At 40.8% G+C, this 18,946-nt stretch overlaps 1 protein-coding gene across 1 annotated transcript in view; it reads left to right on the top strand.

Moving 5' to 3' along the window:
• LOC306695696 (zeta-sarcoglycan-like) overlaps nucleotides 1-18,946 on the top strand; it is a gene marked incomplete at both ends in the record, with an annotated part of 296,154 nt that overhangs the window by 162,806 nt on the left and 114,402 nt on the right. The window contains one exon of the mRNA XM_079159002.1: nucleotides 658-867. Coding sequence (XP_079015128.1) covers nucleotides 658-867 — 210 coding nt within the window. The remainder of the gene's footprint in view (nucleotides 1-657; nucleotides 868-18,946) is intronic.

Raw genomic sequence — 18,946 nt, 5'->3', positions numbered from 1 at the left:
TGCCATCTTATCTACCCCTTCTCTCTCTCTCTCTCTCTCTCTCTCTCTCTCTCTCTCTCTCTCCCCCTCCCTCCATCCTCCCTTTATATCTCTTACTACTCGATGCCGCGCTATCTCACCACTTCACCGCTCCACCTCTATCTCATTTTTTTATCATGCTTCGGTCTTTCTCTCTTTTACGCTTCTCTCACTTCCAAACTCTTTCAGTGTCTCACGCTTTGTCTCTAACGCCTCTCTCTACCTTTCTATGTGGCTCTGCTTGTCCTCTTTATTTTCACCTGTTTCATGCTGTTTCCATCCTGCCCAAAAACCGCGACTGAAACTTAGTATGTACTGAATGCATGACAAAAAAGGGAAGATTAAAAATGCCATTTCTATCTTCTCTCTCTCTCTCTCTGTTTCTCTCCTTGACGTCTTTCCTGCGATGCTTGTCTAGTACCTGTGCAGGGCTGAACATCTGCAGAGTCTCTCTCCAAAATGAAAAAAACAAGAGCAAGACATTTTAAGTTGATGAATGGCAATCATGTTGGTGATTCCACTTGAAATCGGTGCACAATGTTAGAGATCATAATGATAATACTACTACCAATAATGATGACAATGAGAATAGGAATGAGAGTAAGACTAAGAAAAGTCTGATATTTGTGTCCCTTTCAGATGACCCAGGAGCAGTATATCCTTGCGGCGCAGCCCAACCCGCTCCACCAGCGGGGGGCGTCGGTGTGCGGCGCCCAGGTTTACCCGGCAGTGGGAATCTACGGCTGGAGGAAGAGATGCTTGTACTTCTTCATCCTCCTCCTTCTCGTCACCATGATTGTCAACCTGGCGCTGACCATCTGGATTCTCAAAGTCATGAACTTCACTCCGGTAAGAGGCGCATGTTTGTGTGTGTGTGTGTGTGTGTGTGTGTGTGTGTGTGTGTGTGTGTGTGTGTCATTTAAGTGCCAGGGTGTTATATGGCTTTGTGTTTATGGTTTATGGGGGATGTTATTTGAGAAAGCTACCATAAAAGAGGTGGTGTAAAAGCTTTGCTGTAATGTAATGCAACATGATCAGGAGATGTTCAACAGGAGTGTGTGTGTGTGCGCGTGTGTGTGTGTGTTCACACACTTACACGTCTGCATGTGTGTATACTATACATGCAGTTGCACCAATATATCATGTGGATGTCGTCCTTCTATTTAACGTGATCTTATCCAATTAGTATCGACTGTAGACATGAAGTTGCATTATTGTTCGTGAAATTGTCTCTACACTGATGAATAAGAAACTGAAAATTGTTCAGCAGTAGTGTCCATACACATTTATTGGAGAGTTTTTCTTTCTTTCATTTATTTATTTTAATTCTTTAGTTGTCATTGTCAAGGATTTGTTTTTGTGCACCCATTCAAGACCACGTTTCTAGAAACACTGCTGATTTGTTAATGTACATTCTTTTATATAATCCGTCTGTATGAAATGTAGAGTCCAGTCCAAATTAAGACTTTCACTACAAATCTAAATTCATGTAAAGCTCTTTGATCACCAAGGGAATGTTACACATTGTTCAGGCTGCTTTGCTACGCCACTTAGGGTCTCCGGTGGTCTTGGTTTAGCATAGCTTTATTGTTCCCCTGCCGGGTGTAGCCTGTGTGTACATATAATTGAGATGGACCTCTAGTTGATGTGTGAATTACTCCCCGTCTGTCAAGAGCAAAGGCGAGAGTAATGTAACATATTATAGAGCCTCAAAACTTTGGAAGGTTCAGGCTTCAGTTTCCATTTTTTTATTTTTTTTTATTCACAACGTCCATCTTTAGCTTGAACCTAATCAAACCCTAACATAACAGTGGCAGCAGTGATGGAGTAAAGCACATGAATCAGCTCAATCAGTCCACATTCTTATTCATTGGCTTCTTTAAGCTCGATTGCTTTTACCGTGTAATTTTAACTACATCCTTATTTTCATTATGTTCCATTATTGCTTTTGATGTCCAGGCTGTGCCTCCTTGCTCCTTGCTTTGTTAGCCCCATTTTGGAAAGCACTTTGATACCCAAGGGTTTTGTGACTTTGACGTATGGGGGGACCGGCCAGTGAAGAACAAACAGCCACTGTAGCAAACAAGAACTCGTTATTTCTCTTGATCTGATACTGAACACGAGCACAAACTAGTACCAACCAGTCAATGCTAGCGTCTGTATGTGTTTATTCATCCCTTGTCATCCAGGGGTTACAGCAACCATACATCCAATATCCCACATTGCCTTGGGGCTCAAGGAACTAGACTGTGATAGCGTATATGCAAATGAGGCAGGATTTGAACTCTGCAAACCTCCGGTAAAGCCTCCCCACATCACGCCTTATGTTTCAATAAGCGACTTCACACTATGGGGAAAAGACGGCTAAATATGCCTGAGGGGAGAGGCAGCCAGCACGAAGCACAAAAGAGCAGAGAATATTTCAAAGGATATATACTGTGTGTGAAAAACAGACAGTATGAGAGACCAAGAGACATGAGGAGTGATAAAGGCTGGGAGAGAGTTAAAAAAGAAGATAAAAGGCCAGGAACACAAGTAAGTAAGTAGAGAAACTGTTTTTGTTTCATTCTATATGTGTGAGCATGATGACAATCTTAAGTCAAAAAGCTACAAAAGGACGACAAAAAAGGCCAATGCATTTTTCATAAATGCACCAATCTGGTCATCTTAAATAATTGAGATGATGTTATGTGAAACATATATAATTCTGTCTCCTTTGCTTTATATTGAAGTCTTCTACATCAGTTTGTTGTATTCATCAGTAAGATGTAGTCAGTGAAAGGTAAAGGAGTTCAGGTCAGGGTGATTCATGGGTTTATAAGTGTTTGCATCCCGTTCATACGTTTAGTCGTCTTCAACGTTTTCATTATTTAGTCTTGAGCACAATGCCTTCCTAATTTCAATCAACTGGTTTTCACCACATGTTAAATGTTTTCAAATGCAGAAATTGAATACTACCTATTTATTTTAATTCTTTTATGAATGAAACGAGCTTTGCTTTTCCCTCAAAACAGGTTTTTGCTTTTTAACAATTAACAAAGAAACAAAATTAAAGTCTGCAGAAGTGAAAATGGACTTCAAGGCAAACAAAAAAAGGACCACAATGACTCTTACAAATAAAAGAGGCACGTTGCCTCTCTTGGGCCCTGTTCTCTCACAGCTGACTGCTCTTGAAATAAGTATTGTGCAGATTAATATCCTGTGTGTTATCCTGCAACAGCATCCCTTCAGCCGCGCAGCTATTAATCTAGCAGGGCTACACGGAGAAGTTGGAAAAAGAGATTGACGGGCGGAGTAGAGATCAGTGTGGTCGACAGAGAAGGCAAAAACAAAGCGTAACAGAAAAAAAACAGTGTGACGGGCAGAGAAAGATCAAGAAAGATTGGATTTGCGATGTAGGCCTGAAGGAAGGAACGCCATGGGGTGGGGATAATGGGTTGAAGAAGAGAGTAATGAATATAGAGAAGAACAGAGAGGGCTGATAGAGTTGAGTAAGTGTCTGTCTGCATGCGGTTTAAATATAGTGTCTGAACATCCAGGCTCAGCTTCTCCCTCCTGTCCTCTGCCTCGGAGGTCCTCAGAGACCTGGAGAGGTGTCTCTCTCACTGCCTCATAGAGGAGAAGGCAGTGGATGATGACTTGACAGAGACAGTCTGGAGGTTTTGAGTTTTCTCCCCAGAAAAATATTTTCTTAAAAACATACCTCAATATAAAACCTGTATGCTGTGTTTGTGGGCAACGTGAGATGGAGCATACATAGTATTTACGAGAGAAACATTATCCCTTTATGGCTCGGAGTGTCACATATTCCCACAGTCGCTATAACAGTGGAAAACACTATCAGGTGCTCCATATGTCATATGACAGAAGGCCGCGATTGGTCATTTGAGCTTAAAGGCATCCCAGTTAAGATAAGTTAACATTATTATCACCCAAAATTAGTATACTTTTGCTGTACTGTGACCCCACACTGGCTGCTGCACTTGTAAACCAAGCCTGCAGTACATTCTCCACACACACGCCCACACACACACAGACACACGCCCACACACACACAGACACACGCCCACACACACAGACACACATGGTGATATTTGGTAGAAGCCTCATCAAAAATGTCACATAACAACTGTATTAGCATTTCAAAGAATGTTTACAGCGGTGTTTGACTGCATTAAGCTGTAAAATAGATCTGAAAATAATAAATAAAAAAAGATCACAAGAGTGAGAATAGTAGTGTTCCTTCTAATACATGCTGTTCTCACCGGAGGCCTGTTGGTGAAGGTGAAAGTGTCAGCTAATCAGCAATTAGCATTATTAGAATCCCCAGTGGATAGTAAACAATGAAACAAAGGTCCTTTTTATGGTTGGATGGACCTGTTTTTCCCAGTAGACATCTTGACCCGTGAAACGCGGTTTTAACTTAAACCATTAATAGCTGCATTGAAGTGCGATAATTGCTGGTAGAGCCAACATTAATTTCCTCTTTAAGTACCAACGGTGTGCTCTGAGGCTATCAAGGTGATCGTAACTCAGGCTAGCATGATTTATCCTATAAGCAAAAGAAAAACATGTCCAGTAGAACATAAAACTAAAATAAACAGCGTGGAGTTCATGTCTGTCGTGATATTATCGCAATGAACTTCAACTTGGCTCTTTTGTCCCTTTTCCCTTGTTTTGTTGTGATTCAGTGATTTTTGAAAAGAGAAAGACTGCAGAGCATATTCTTATCTGCAGTCGTATTATGTGCACAATACAGAGCAAACTACTGGAGACTGAACGCATCAGTCTTGTTATCATGTATTGAGCAAAATTATTAATTGAGCAAAAGTCCTTGGGGACCTCTGATGGAGCATTCACATACAAATACAAAAAGCCAGACTGTCTCTCTCCTTTATCTCTCACTATCTGTGTCATATTTGTTGTCAGCACATGTTTAGCATATTCAGATCTACGTGGGATTTTATTTTGACTGTGCAGCAAAAAAATTATAATTTCACGCTTGCAATCAGTGCAAATACAATTGTTTCATCTGAGGTGTCACTCTTTTTCGTCGTAGGACATTTGCATAAAGTCATTTTTACCTCAATGTACTGCTCTTGCAATGCTTATAGCCGCTTTGCACCTTCAATTTTAAAAAGTCATAAAAAAGTGGGCGGAGAGATGAAACCACGCCCACTTCCATTTGTCTATACAACTACAGTAGCTTGGAAAATAATGATATGGGACACTGAATTCGATGAATTTACAGTTTATCCGACCACAAATGAGACAAGAGTTGGCCAGATGGCGCACCCGCTGTGTTCCGCCTCCCTCCCGGCCGCTGGGAGATGGAGGTCTCCAGCTTTGGAGACAGATCGTCATGGCTGTAACTCAAAACGCAAACGATAGCCCCTGCGAAGGACCATGTTGAGTCAGCTGGCACTGGCCACCGGCCCGCTGTTCCACTCAGTTTCTGTACTGTTCTTTAATTTTTTTTTCATGACGTAGATTAGTCCCGAAGTCAACTCTATCTCAAAGTTGGCCTTGCACGATTAGGGTTGATTTAAAACAGTAGATGGCATGTTGAGCAATCTTCAACTCCGAAATGATGATTTTTTTTTATAAATTTGGTAAATGTCAAAACGAACACCATTGATGTGCTCCATCACAGTCGTTTCGTATTCAGCTTAAAAACGTGTCTTTAAAGACAAAGAACATCACAAACACTTCATCATTGCTCATTTTCAAATCCGTCTATAGGGAGTCGCTGCTTCTCTGGCTCCAAGATTGCCATTTCCATTCATCGCCATTCAAATCACGTCTAACCAGCTGCAATATAATGAAGCCCTTTCTCAAACTTCTGGTTTTGTTTGGACTTGCCAGGAGCAATTCTCATTGTAATGGTGAAAAAAAGAGATTTGCTTTTGAAGAGACAGCTTTGGCAGTAAATTGGAGAGGAGGGACTTGCGGGGATAGGAGTTTACGTGTGTGTGTGTGTGTGTGTGTGTGTGTGTGTGTGTGTGTGTGTGTGTGTGTGTGTGTGTGTGTGTGTGTGTGTGTGTGTGTGTGTGTGTGTGTGTGTGTGTGTGTGTGTGTGCGGGGGGGGGGGGGGACTGAAAGAGAGAGGGACACTGAGTGAAAGTATACGTCTTTGTGCCAGCAATTATTCAGTAATTGTTCATGCTGATGTGTGTTTGTGTGTGTGCCTTTATCATGCTTGCGTGTGTGCGTCTATACTCACATTTGTGTGTGTGTGTGTGTGTGTGTGTGTGTGTACGTGTGTCTCCTCCCCTGAGTCCTTTGCGTTCTCACCGCAGAGAAATTCAATTTCAGTTGTCACTCACCAATCAGTCTGCCTAATTCCTGGTCTGGACTAGACTATGGTGTGTGTTTGTTAGAGTGTGCAGTTTGTGCAGTGTGCGTTTGTCATCTCAATACCTTCTCAATCCTCAATGTTCTGTCTCTTCATAACACGGGTTTGTACCGTGCTTCTTGACATTCTGGCATAATGACCTCTTCCAATATGTGCATAGCATTTGTTGAATGCTCCTGTTGCCCACTGAAGTCATAAACCAAATGTGATTTATCAACATTCAGAATTTTATTTCCACTACAGTGAACTCTGCCTCCAGTAACACAATATGCGTGTCAAAATGTCTTCAGTGTTTACGGTGAAACAGCAGTGTCTGACTTTATGGCAACATCTAAACTCCAAGGAAGAACGATTTCTGTGTATTACTTATTCCACGTTTACTTCTTAACTACATCAACGTGATAAAATAACACATCTCGGTGATGAAAGGTGAAATAGTAACAATAACACTGCCAGTGGTCTCTTAATTTGTTTCAGCCTTCTCTCACATCGGCAACAATTGTACATTTTTACTGGCAGTGTGTAAAGTGTGTTTTTATATTCTTAAATCCTCACTGGCCAATCAGAGGGGGCAAGAAATTAAACTTTATTCTTGTGGCTCTTTTGAGATAACAATTGCCAGGTGCTTTAAAGATAAACTGTAAAACAACAGTTGAAAAATCAATAAAATGGCCAACATTAATTAGAAATGAGGTTATGGCTGCATGAAATAGGGTTGCAACAGGGCAATTCAACAGGCATAAAAACAAATCATCTAATGAGTAGCTCATGAAACTGAGGCAAGAGAAACAGACACAGTCAGTGTTCATGACTGTAGGTCAGTGTCTCCTTAATGACGTCTCGCAGGTTTCTATTGAAAAATAACAATCATTTCATTTTGCTCTTCAATCCACTTTGAATTTTACAATGTTTGAGATCAACTGAACTGTTTACAAGTGTCACACCACATCTAGTGTGATTTATAATATTGGTAATATAGGTTGTTAGCATAACCTCCAGCAGGCTAACGATAGTATTGTGGTGTGTTTAAAAACTCCTCTGTTACCCACAACACAGACCCATAAAGACTTTCACATGCAACTCCAGTCTTTGTCATCTTCTCAGTTAATTACTTCTTTGGCATTTAGAGTGACTGTGCATGTTTGCCTCCATGTGTTCCTTTTCTTTGACTTTGACTGCATATTTTAATCTTTAAATTCATTATCTATGAATGTAAAATCACCATTAGAACACGATGTGCTCAGAGATGTCCTAATATCAGCACATAGGATACAGTGTGTTTATAATTTACATGGAATTATACACAATTGCTGTCAAGTTCACTGCAAACTCACCACTACAGTTCATTATGAACACCTGTCAATGTGCACTTAAACATCTGTTAAAGCTAAATATATCAGATTGTCGAGGCATTTTAATTCAGTGCATTTCTTACTGCCTCACTGTGTTCTTCAAGTAAAAGAAGTACCTAAACTGAGCTGTAAATATATATATTGTACTGTTTTATTACAAAGGAGATGAAATGGAAGAGAGCGAGGAGGAAGATCCAGCTTTCTCTGTCTTGAGCATTTACGCACAGCTGTTTAGCCGACAATTTTAATTTGTCATTTCCTTCAGGCAAATAGGGCGATAGGTACATGATCTCAATTAGCGGAAGGTGTGCTCTTTGCTGTCACAGCTGCTCGTGTGATTTATGTTTAAGAGATATGTGTGTTGTTGTTTTTTTTCATTTTATCTCTGCCTGATATAGCTTTACGTTTCTTTACAAATAGAGAGAGAGAGAGAGAGAGAGAGAGAGAGAGAAAACAGAGAGAGAGAAAACAAAAAGAGAGAGAAAACAGAGATTGGAGTGAAGGAGGCGAGCAGGGATGATGGTGAATGATGCATGAAAGAAGACTGATAGGAGGAAAGGAGGGAGAAGGAGTGATGGGATTGTATGTGTGTGTGTGTGTGTGTGTGTATGGGGGGTTTAAATAGAGTGTCCCATCATCCACGCTCAGCTTCTCCCTCATGTCCTCTGCCTCTGGGGTCCTTGGGGACTTGGAGAGGTGTCTGTTTCACTGCCTCATGGAGTGGAAGTGAGTGGATGAAGGGTTGGCAGAGACAGGCAGAATGTGGAGTTCAATGTTTAGTCCGTGTGAGTGTTACAGTGTTCATCAAGGTGCCGTCACCTTCACTAGCTTCTAGTTCAAGGCCCCTTCAAACCTTATATCTGAGCTGTTGTTTTGTTGTGTCTATACATTGGTTCACTTGCGTTTTAAATGGTCTAATATATATCATTGACGTATGTACATTAACGTGTGCAAGTTGTATTATACATGCAACCATACAGTCATTTCTGTTTTGAAGATGAAATCCATCATAATAGATTTTATACAACCAAGCATGTCAGCATCACTGCATGCATTATGTTACAGGGCATGACGATAGGATTCAGTGTGTTTCTTCGTTTGTGTGTTTGCACAACCAAAAAACCTTGTTCCCATACAACAAAACTGCATTTTCAATTACTTTTCAAATATTTTGTCATATCACAAATATACGTTTGTTGTCATATTCAGCGTAAGCAGAAGGATTGAGTGAAAAAAATAAAGAATTGACCATTCACAGGAAGATTGGTTATTTCAGTGAAATGAGAGGTTTTATAAAAGGGACTCTGGTCGTCGGAAACACTAACCTTTTTATCTGACAAAAAATCAACAGAAAATAAAAGTTTTTGTAGCGGCAATTGGCTTACAATTTTGTGAACATAACATACTTATTCGAAGAACAGTAATTTGTTTATTTTTTTCTAATTGACAACACTAACCTTGTGTTTAAAACTGGGAACGCAATCCGGTAATATAATAAATATGTTTACCTCGGAACATAATTGAGAATGCAGTTTAGGAAAGTAATTTAGCTGTAGACAGGGTTGGTACAATATGTGTGTATGCTGGTATGCATCTGTTTCTGTGTGTGTGTGTGTGTGTGTGTGTGTGTGTGTGTGTGAAGGTAAAATGTGCTGTTTAATGCAGTACGAGCTCCCAAACCTGCTGTACTCAGCTTCTCGTCTAGACCAGCCACCGTCATTATGGCTGTTCACACCTGCACTGTGTAAATTATCTCACACACACACACACACACACATTTTTCTCACTTTGTCAGTAACAGTGCTGACCTCAGGTAATGGGAGAGTCCAGCGTGAAATACTCTGTCCTCCTGTGTCACATACGCACCACACACACGCTCTTCCAGTACACATACACACACACGCATACCCACGCACACACAGTGGAGAGGGGTTAATGTGACGTATCCATCAGACTTGGAGTGCTGACACACCTGATGTTAATCGCTTCAATGGGCAGTGCAGACACGCAAGCAATCACACACAGACACACACACTCACACACAGATAAAAAGACAATATAAACGTTTGATATTTGTGGGGTTTGATATATATATTTGACTTAATGATGCTGTGATACCATTCTTATAGCCGAATCCATATGGTACCTACCTAATAGATGATAGGAAAGGTAGGGTCCACTAGTCATTTCACATGCTACATACCTCCTAAGCTGCTTATATTTCAACTAAATGTCACTTCAGGGGGTGACTGTCTGCTTGACAATTCCATTTTGCGGCAATAAAAATGATTGAAGTGAGATGAACAGACTGAAAACTTTATCTTATTAGATAAAACACAATTTGCAGTTGAAGAAAGGTAATACATTGCAATATATCGCAATATATGTTATCGCAATACTCAGCATATCGCAGTATCGTGATAATATCGTATCGTGACCTAAGTATCGTGATAATATCGTAATGCGGGATCTCTGGTGATTCCCACCCCTACTCGTCACCATGCCTGCAACGATGTTGGAGACAAATGAGAAGCACCAGAGGTATTGAGATAAAGATTGAGGCTACAAAACAATATTTGTTAATACTGTGAACTTGGAGCAAATTAATATGCAGTAATCTATGGTGTCTCTGCTTTACTAACCGGTGAAGCTTTTTGACCACTGGTGGGGCAGAAGATCATCATCTTAATGATGTCTCCAGAAGCATGCAGGTGATAAAATATGCATTTCTTACTAACTGCAGAGGGCGGCAGTCGGCTACCATCTTTGTAAAGCCCCATGGATATGCAACGTATGAAACGACAAACCCAAAAGTTCACAGCTAAAGTTCCACGGTCTGCCTCTAAAACTGAATGTCCTCCAAGCCAGGCCAAAGCCACCACACCGATGAATGTATATCACCAAAGACAAAAGATAACAAAAAAAGGAGAAAAAAGGAAAAACAGCAGTCTCTGCGATCACCACCTTAAATCTCTATCTGCACAAAACAAAGATGTTTTTTCACGGAGTCAGCAACATTTTCAGTTTAAACTCACCGAGAGAGGCAAGAACTTTAACATTTAATCACTTTGATGTGTATTTTTATGCATCGACCCTAGGGTATTCTCCTGTGCGTGTGTGAGACAACCAAGTAGTGTCTCTGGGTGAATATGTGACACCTAAATCTGAATCAGTCAGCACTTTAGTCTCATTATTTCCAGTGGCAATGTGTCAAACAATGATAAATAAGGAACACACACACACACACACACACACACACACACACACACACACACACACACACACACACACACACAGCTGACCCATTGCCTTTGTTTGTACAGCTCTATAAACTCAGTGTGTGTGCGCACGTGCGCGTGGAGCAGGGGCTGTTCCATCTAGCGTGTAAGTGTGTCTGCAAAATATCCATCAGTCAGCAGTTTTAGCCTTGTTATCTCCGCTGGCACTCTATCAGAGATATAAACAATGATAAATAATGAAAACACACTCGTCTTAGTGGAGTCTGTGTGTGTAGGTGTGTGTGTGTGTGTGTGTGTGTGTGTGTGTAGGTGTGTGTGTGTGTGTGTGTGTGTGTAGGTGTGTGTGTGTGTGTGTGTGTGTGTGTGTGTAGGTGTGTGTGTGTGTGTGTGTGTGTGTGTGTGTAGGTGTGTGCGTGTGTGTGTGTGTGTATGTATGCCTGTTGGAACAGACACTATATACTGTATGTGTTTAGACGATCAAATGGAACATTTGTTTGTGTGAGTGTCTTCAGGGAAACGGGGGTTTGCTGGTGCCGACGTGCCGACGTGCTCTCTTGTGTGTGTTAGTATACGTACTGAGGTTTCATGAGACATGAGGCCTCAAAGAAACTCAAACCGCTCCCAACGCAATCACTGCTGCGTAGGCATCTTCTTTGCATGGATACTCACATTTAAATGACATGTTTACATTTTTTGCACTGGTCTCTGATCATTATACGTATTACATATTCCTTGTGTGATTCATTTGAAATGAAAATGTTTGTTGGTGCAAATGAAGCAAGAGTTGGTCACACATTAGAAGAGAAAAAAAGGCTGGAATGATCCTGTGCTGAACCTCTTTTTCTCCACATTTACTCTGTGGTATTGATGTAGATAATGATTGCACCGAAGACCAGGAATATCTGAACCCACGGTACATTTGTGCCGTAATAGGCTTTTGACCAACGCTACACACAGAGGCTACCTTATGGCTTTCCTCAAACAGCCGCTTCGTGATGACCCATAGTTCAAAGCATTCAGCTGTTACTCTGATTCTCCTAAAATGCCCAGGTATATAGCTCGGTCAGCGAAACAGCAAAATAAAGATCTAACATCTTGAAGCTTCCATTCGGCTGCAACCCATAACAAATGTGAAACAACATGAAACGGTTGTATGTTGTGATCAGGTATAAAAAGCCCACAGCAGAGGATGTTTGTGTGAGCTTGGTAATGGGCATAGATTGCCAAAACTAAAGGTAGATATATAGATTTTACACTATGTCAGACTGCTACTGTGAGTCTTTTTTTACATGACCTTTACATGGTGAGAAAATGTAATTCTAATTTTCATCCACATGATATTTCAGGGGACTACTGTCTGCTTACACCCTCATTTAGTGCCAATCATGTTCCAAAGCATACTGCCATATCTTAGCGTGCGTAATATTTTGGCAAATTGCTCTTTTGGAAATGAAAGTTTGGAGCTTTACAGACCAAAACACATGTCTGTATTTATAACTCAATGTAATAATGATTTTGCTTGTAAAACATCTTTTACTCATTTTTATGAACTGGATAACCAGTCCACTGTTGCCTCATTCGAAGGCCTTCCAAAATGTCCCATTCATGGCAGCGAAAACATGGTTGTTGATTGTGTTTCCACACCACCACCTGCTGCCGCCTGTTGGTTCCAGTGTTTTGGTTGATGAGATGATGTGGCAGGCAGCAGCGGTCCATCTCTGTAAGCTCTGCTCGCCCTTGCACTTTTGGCTCAAACTGGGAAGGCACAACAGTCGTTCAGTACAAAGTGTATTCTTCTTATTTTTGGAGCAGCATGTTAATGCCAGGAACGTACTGCACTTCATTTGGGGATTTTAACACTAATACAACTCTAAAACTAAGTTTAAAGAAAAGCCAGTGCGGATGTGTGTTTCATTATAACACTAAGCTGTGTTGAGCTAGTTGGCTCTGTCGATTCCCATAACGGATTGGTCAATGCCAGGGTTACCAACTAGATGGTCTGCAAATTGCATGAATTGGGAAATGGTTGTCAATCATGCAAGTTTAACATGATATTTACTGATTGTCCAAAATCACTGGTTTGGTACTCAAACAGATGTCTAAATGTTGCACAAGGACACTTACGCAGGCTGGATGCTACCTTACAAATGAGTTGCACCTCTGCATCTCTTCAAAGCAAACTCTTCCAGCACTCCACTCCCACAGTATATGTCTTTACGCCTTTATCAACACTGCACACGTGCATAACCTCTATGGCTTCAGACTACCACCTGAAACCTACTGTTAGCTCAAGTCTTTTCATTGTTTGGACAGCCATTACACATCAGATGTATTCCACGAAGAGTTAAAAGATCCATTCTGTGTTCCATTGTGCATTAAATGATTTCTCGAGGAGATGAAACTCTTAACGATCCCCGTGGGGAAATTGGATCGCTGCAGCGGCAAATAAGATACAGCAAAGGAAAAGAGCAGGTTATAAATAAGAATAGAGCAAATGAGGTGATATCAAACATTACAAAGCAGACAAATGCAACACTACAAACCTATTCAGTGCAGTCACATGTTTAATAATAGATGAATTATATCATGGAATAAACACTAAATGAATAAACAACATGCTATTGGAAAAAGAAAGTGCAGCAGGAAATAAATCATGGTAGTTTCTATCAGGTGAGTGATATTAATTGGGTGAATAGAGAGAAAAGAATCAGGTGCAAGGCTGCAGATCCTCCAGAATGCATGAATCAGTGTGAGCCGAAGGGGTGAAATAATTCGCTAACAGTAATGGACCAAGCTTTAATGTTACAAACCAGTGCTTTTTCCACTGTGATATCCTTCATCCAGTCCACTGAATTGCTTGCATGGTTAAAAAAAGAAGCATATTCTCTAGTAGCTGTGTTGTATCACTAGTGCGGCACTAGTGTCACGTCATCGACATGTAATGACTGCCTACTGAGTTTCCGTCCATAGTGTACAAAAATGTGAGTACACTAATTGCCTTACCTTTCATAACATCCAGTAATATGTACATCTTGCAGGTTTTAATATGTGCATTTGTGAGTGGTTACGAAATTATAAATGAAGATAAAATATCTATTGAAAACGGTTGCAAATCATTTATACTGACTAGAGAGAGCATGCGTCGGCATCTACGGACCAGATACGTTGTGATGAGAATAAAATATGGTATACATAATAATATGTGTTTCTGTACCCAACCTTATACCTGACCCCAACCAGTCGTCGTCTGAGATCCTTAACCTGAGCCCTAACCACAACCACAGAGCAGAGGACAGACGTTCACACAAGACCTTTCTGTGTCTGTACTCCTTAAACAATCAGAGAGGACTGAATGTTGCTTTATTTCCAACTTCTCCAACTGGGTGATACGTCTCCTCACTAGTGTCACGCTAATGTCGTCGGGTTCTTTTCCGCTCCGAGTGAAAAAAGAAAGAAATGTAAACCCGAAGCATTCAGGGCACTCCTGGAAAAACGCAGGGCCGCTCAGCAACCTCAAAAGCAGCACGCAAAACACTTCACTCTCATTGAAAACAACTGCAACGAGTCGCCCAGGCTGCTCAAACTGGCTCTGTCTGATCTGTTAGACACACACGTAATCAACATTTAAATAAATAACTTTGTATAATGATCAGAGCCTGAAAAACATGATTCCTTGCACAGAATGGTCCAAAGCATAGAAAAAAATGGATATCTGAAAGATAATCTGAAAAGGCATTTTCCTTTTAAACTGATCCCGCATTGCAGCATTTTCTTTCAATATTTCATGTTGACTATAATTTTTCTTTTTCGTTTACCTGTAGCAGGAATTACTTTGAGATGTCTCACACCGTGTGATCTCTTATTCATGCTGTTGTTTGATTTCTCTCTTTATTCTTGTGCAATAAAGGGACTTTACAGAAAGATTCTTGAAAAAACTTTGGAATCTTGTTCATTGATAAGTATATTTTCCTGCCACTCTCTTTGATTTTCTTTAATGACTACGAGAGGTTTGCTTCTTGTAACCTTGGGTGGAGTCATAATGTTATGATACGTGAAGGCCATCCTTAGAAAATGTGTAGCGTCTGGTTGGCAAATACACCCAGTAGTGCTGTTTGTCTCGGTAATACTGCTCCTTGGAGACGCCGCTGTATTTTAAAGGACACTTCTATTTAAAAGCCCTCTGTTAAAGTTTTAGAAACCATTATAGCTTTTGGTGTAGTTTTACGAGTTGGGCGGTTATCTGCGACCCTAATGTACCATTGGTGTGCCTCTGAGGTGGATGAAAGGAACATTTGAAATGATCTCTCAAATTTGATAGAGAGGAGACTTTATATCACATTTGTTTGTATCCAACTCGGTTATCACCCTGACCTTCTAATTGCACAGGGGAAGTCAAGATATTCATCACCCTTTCTCCACACATTTGATGAAGAATAACTGCTTTAAGTTTGTTAACACGTTTCAAAGCGATGTACTCAGCATACAGTTACACCTAATGGCACGAATATAACATATTATCCAACAGTTTCTTGAGGATATATTGTAATAAAGACGTATTTTGGCCATGGACCTCTGTTTCACCCTCAACTTATGACATATAACTCAAAGAGGTTTGGTAGTCATGTTCACCAGCACACACACAAAAAACAGTCTCCATTGAATTCCAGTCAAAACACGAGTTTATTTTATACCTACAAGAGTCCTTCTGCTTTCACACACACACACACACACACAGCAGTGGTCTCTATGAGGGGTGGCCTGTCTTTCCAGTTCAATCTGAGGCCTTATGATCTAAACTGAGGTTGATTCACGCCCCACTGCTCTGAAATGTGTGTGAATGGAGGGCGCTGGTTGGTGTGTGTGTGCGTGTGTGTGTGGGCGTGCACTGTCCACGTATGTGCGTACGTGTACAGCACTTTGTTGTACAATTTTAAAGACAATGTGTATATAAGTGTGCTGGCGTTTGTGTGCATGTCCATCTGTGTGTGGTGCCCACCGACGTTGTCTCACACATCACTGTGTCACCAGCTGTGACAGTGTACAGCTGACAGTCTCCTGCCCCGGCCTCTACTTCTCATCCAGTGTGTGTGTGTGTGTGTGTTTAGCACGTAGCGCACAGCAGCAGTGTCTCCGCTCTTCATGCAGTAGTGTTCTTCTGCCCAGTCCAGAATATTTATGTCAAGAGAAATTGAAAAAAATGTATAGGAATAATAATAAAAAGATTGCTGGTTGTCAAGCGAGGTCATGGCAGCAGGTGCAACAACGTTCCAGGTGATACCTTCATTGATTCAAGGTGTTACATTTTCCACAAAAAATAACTAAATAAATAAATCCAGTACATTTCAGGCTTAGGTTCTATAAAAAAATGTTTAATTGAATAAATAAAATAAAATAAATGTAAGAAATCACACTGAAGCAGAGTGATTCATTACCTTTAAGGGACACTCAATAATTAGACACTTTATTATCATAGTTCTCTATGTGTAACATGTTAGAGGAGGCAAAACCAAACATAAAGGGAAAACAGTTATTTTGAAGTCCACAACACTGCAAAGTGTTATTCTTCGCCTCACAAAACCTTTCTATTCTTGACAAGATGTAACAAGACGTAATTGTAAGCATGGCTAAATGGGTGACTTGGTTGTTACCACAGTGGTGATTTTAAACACAGCACACATGATAGTTAATTGAGCCCTGCACGATAGAGCCTGCATTGACAGCGTTGCTGTGACATTTTACACTGGAGGAGAATGTGCTGTTGCCATGCGTGGGTTAACAAGCATTGTTTCACTTATATTTACATAGAAGTAGACACAAAAATACACACAAGCACCGGAACAGAGATGATTTTCCCTTCCATATGTAAGACAAAAGCATCTGCTGCGGTCATGATCATTGAGAATGATTATATACTCGCCGTCTGTTGTCTGTTTCATCATCCTATTGGATCCTTCATCGCTCCTCTTGCACACAGCCTCATCTCACCCCCTTCACGTCCCATCCTTCCTCCTCCTCTCCTCACTCTCCTTCCTCCCCTTTTTTTTTCTTTCTCTTCTTCTCATGCTTCCTTCCCTTCCGGGGCCCCCATGGCAGATTCTCCTCGCCTTTCAAGCTTAATCTTTTCTTGTCTTTTATCCCTCATCCCTCTGCTTATTCTCCCCTCGACAATCTTGTCATTGGAGGCTACCCAACCCCTGTGGAAAGTCTGTCTGTGTGTGTGTGTGTGTGTGTGTGTGTGTGTGTGTGTGTGTGTGTGTAGGATAGATTGCCAGACTTCCTGCCTGTAAACAGAGGGGATCAAAATAGATCAGTTTGATTTCCCGGTCCTCCTCCTGTTTTTCTCCCCTTCGTTCTCTACGAGGAAGAAGGGGAGAAGACTGTGAGATGCCCCCTTCTGGTGGAGAAGAAGGCTGAAAGATAAGGGGACATAGTGGTGATGGGGTGATGTCTGAGAAGAAAATAAAGGAAAAGAGACAACATGATTGGAGAGATTGAGATGAGAAAGAGACGAAATATATCCCTAAAGAATGCAAAAGATGATACCTAAAAAAAAAAGGAGATGTTGGAAGTGAAGAGAACAAATTGTATTTCGTTGACGAGAGTAAAAGAGAGGTGATGAAGAGACAATATAAGATGAGGTGATTAGGGAAGAGGAAACAAGTTTGAAAAGTGATGATCTGATTGCATCGTATCAGTGGAACAAACCCGGTGAGGAGATTACAAAGCTTTTCATTTGAACTGGCTCCGTAGTCAATCTCCTCTGTGCTTCCTTTGTTTTGCTCACAAAACACACACACACACACACACACACGCAAAAGGTCCCCCAGTTACATTATTGCTGATCAGCAGCACATTATTGCCATTATTATGTTTCCCCACGTTGCGTGACATTAACTGTTGAAAGGGAAGTAGTCCTGTAATGGCCACTGTGCAAATCCAATACCAAATTGATCACAGTGCGGAGCCCTTTTAGCGCGGCAATTGTGTTCAAAGCTGAAAGAAGCCAAAGAGTTGGCCGAACAGCGGCCCTCCTCTAAATTGAGGTTATTCTTATACAGCAAAAAGGTTCTCCTGTGTGTTATACTATGATCATAAATGTGTTTCTTTTATAACAAAAGTGTTAACTGTATTTTGCCTGCACTTACAATTTAATCAAACCCGGGAGCCACTGGGGAACGAGCCAGGACACCAAAGCCTACCGGCACTTACCCATGCAGACACCAACACAGACCTCCACTTCAAATGTTGGCACTTCAATATTTCATTTTCATTATTTTTGCATTCCTTTTCCCGTTAACCTTTCCCTTGTTCTGATGATTGGTTGATACAAACAATCCCTTACTTTATTGTGTCAAATAAAGGCCCAGTGTTTCAATCATTGCCTAGCATACTGAATGATATTAGGCAAATTCTAATTTCCAGCAAAATCTCTTCAGCGTTTTCACTTCACAGCTACGTATGTGCTCGTTCTTCATGCGGCGCTCGAGCATAGCGAGAGGCCAACTTACATGCAGAAATCCCACCGGTGTGTAATTTACACTTCAGCTATGAGCTGGCAGGTTTCACAAATGGAACTATTCTTTGCATGAAAACAACCAGGTGCAACTACTCAGCAAGGAGTAAACAAATAAGTAGTGAATGTGTGTCAGGGATAGCACACATACAAAGGAAAAAGCAAGAGCTAAGTTCATTTCATTCTCATCTTTTCATTGGAATGTCTTATTATAGAGGGAGCGATGCTGAAATGAGCTGTGTTTAATTGATGGGTGTGTATTACCTTATACTTATAGTGTACTTAGATTTTAGTCAGTTTAGTCAGTGTAGAAGAGGGGGAGAAATGGTTTAAGCCATGAAGCTCACTAACATAAGAAAAATACTACTACTTTATATAATATAATACTTTTTACATGTCATTTTTCAGCATGACACACTGTGAAACTCACACAAGCTAAAAATAGACAGCTGCAGAGACATTGCCGTGG

This window comes from Pholis gunnellus, assembly GCF_910591455.1.
Source record: "Pholis gunnellus genome assembly, chromosome: 5".
NCBI lineage: Eukaryota > Metazoa > Chordata > Actinopteri > Perciformes > Pholidae > Pholis > Pholis gunnellus.
The sequence above is the reverse complement of the archived record's forward strand: the minus strand, read 5'-3'. Positions and strand labels throughout refer to the sequence as shown.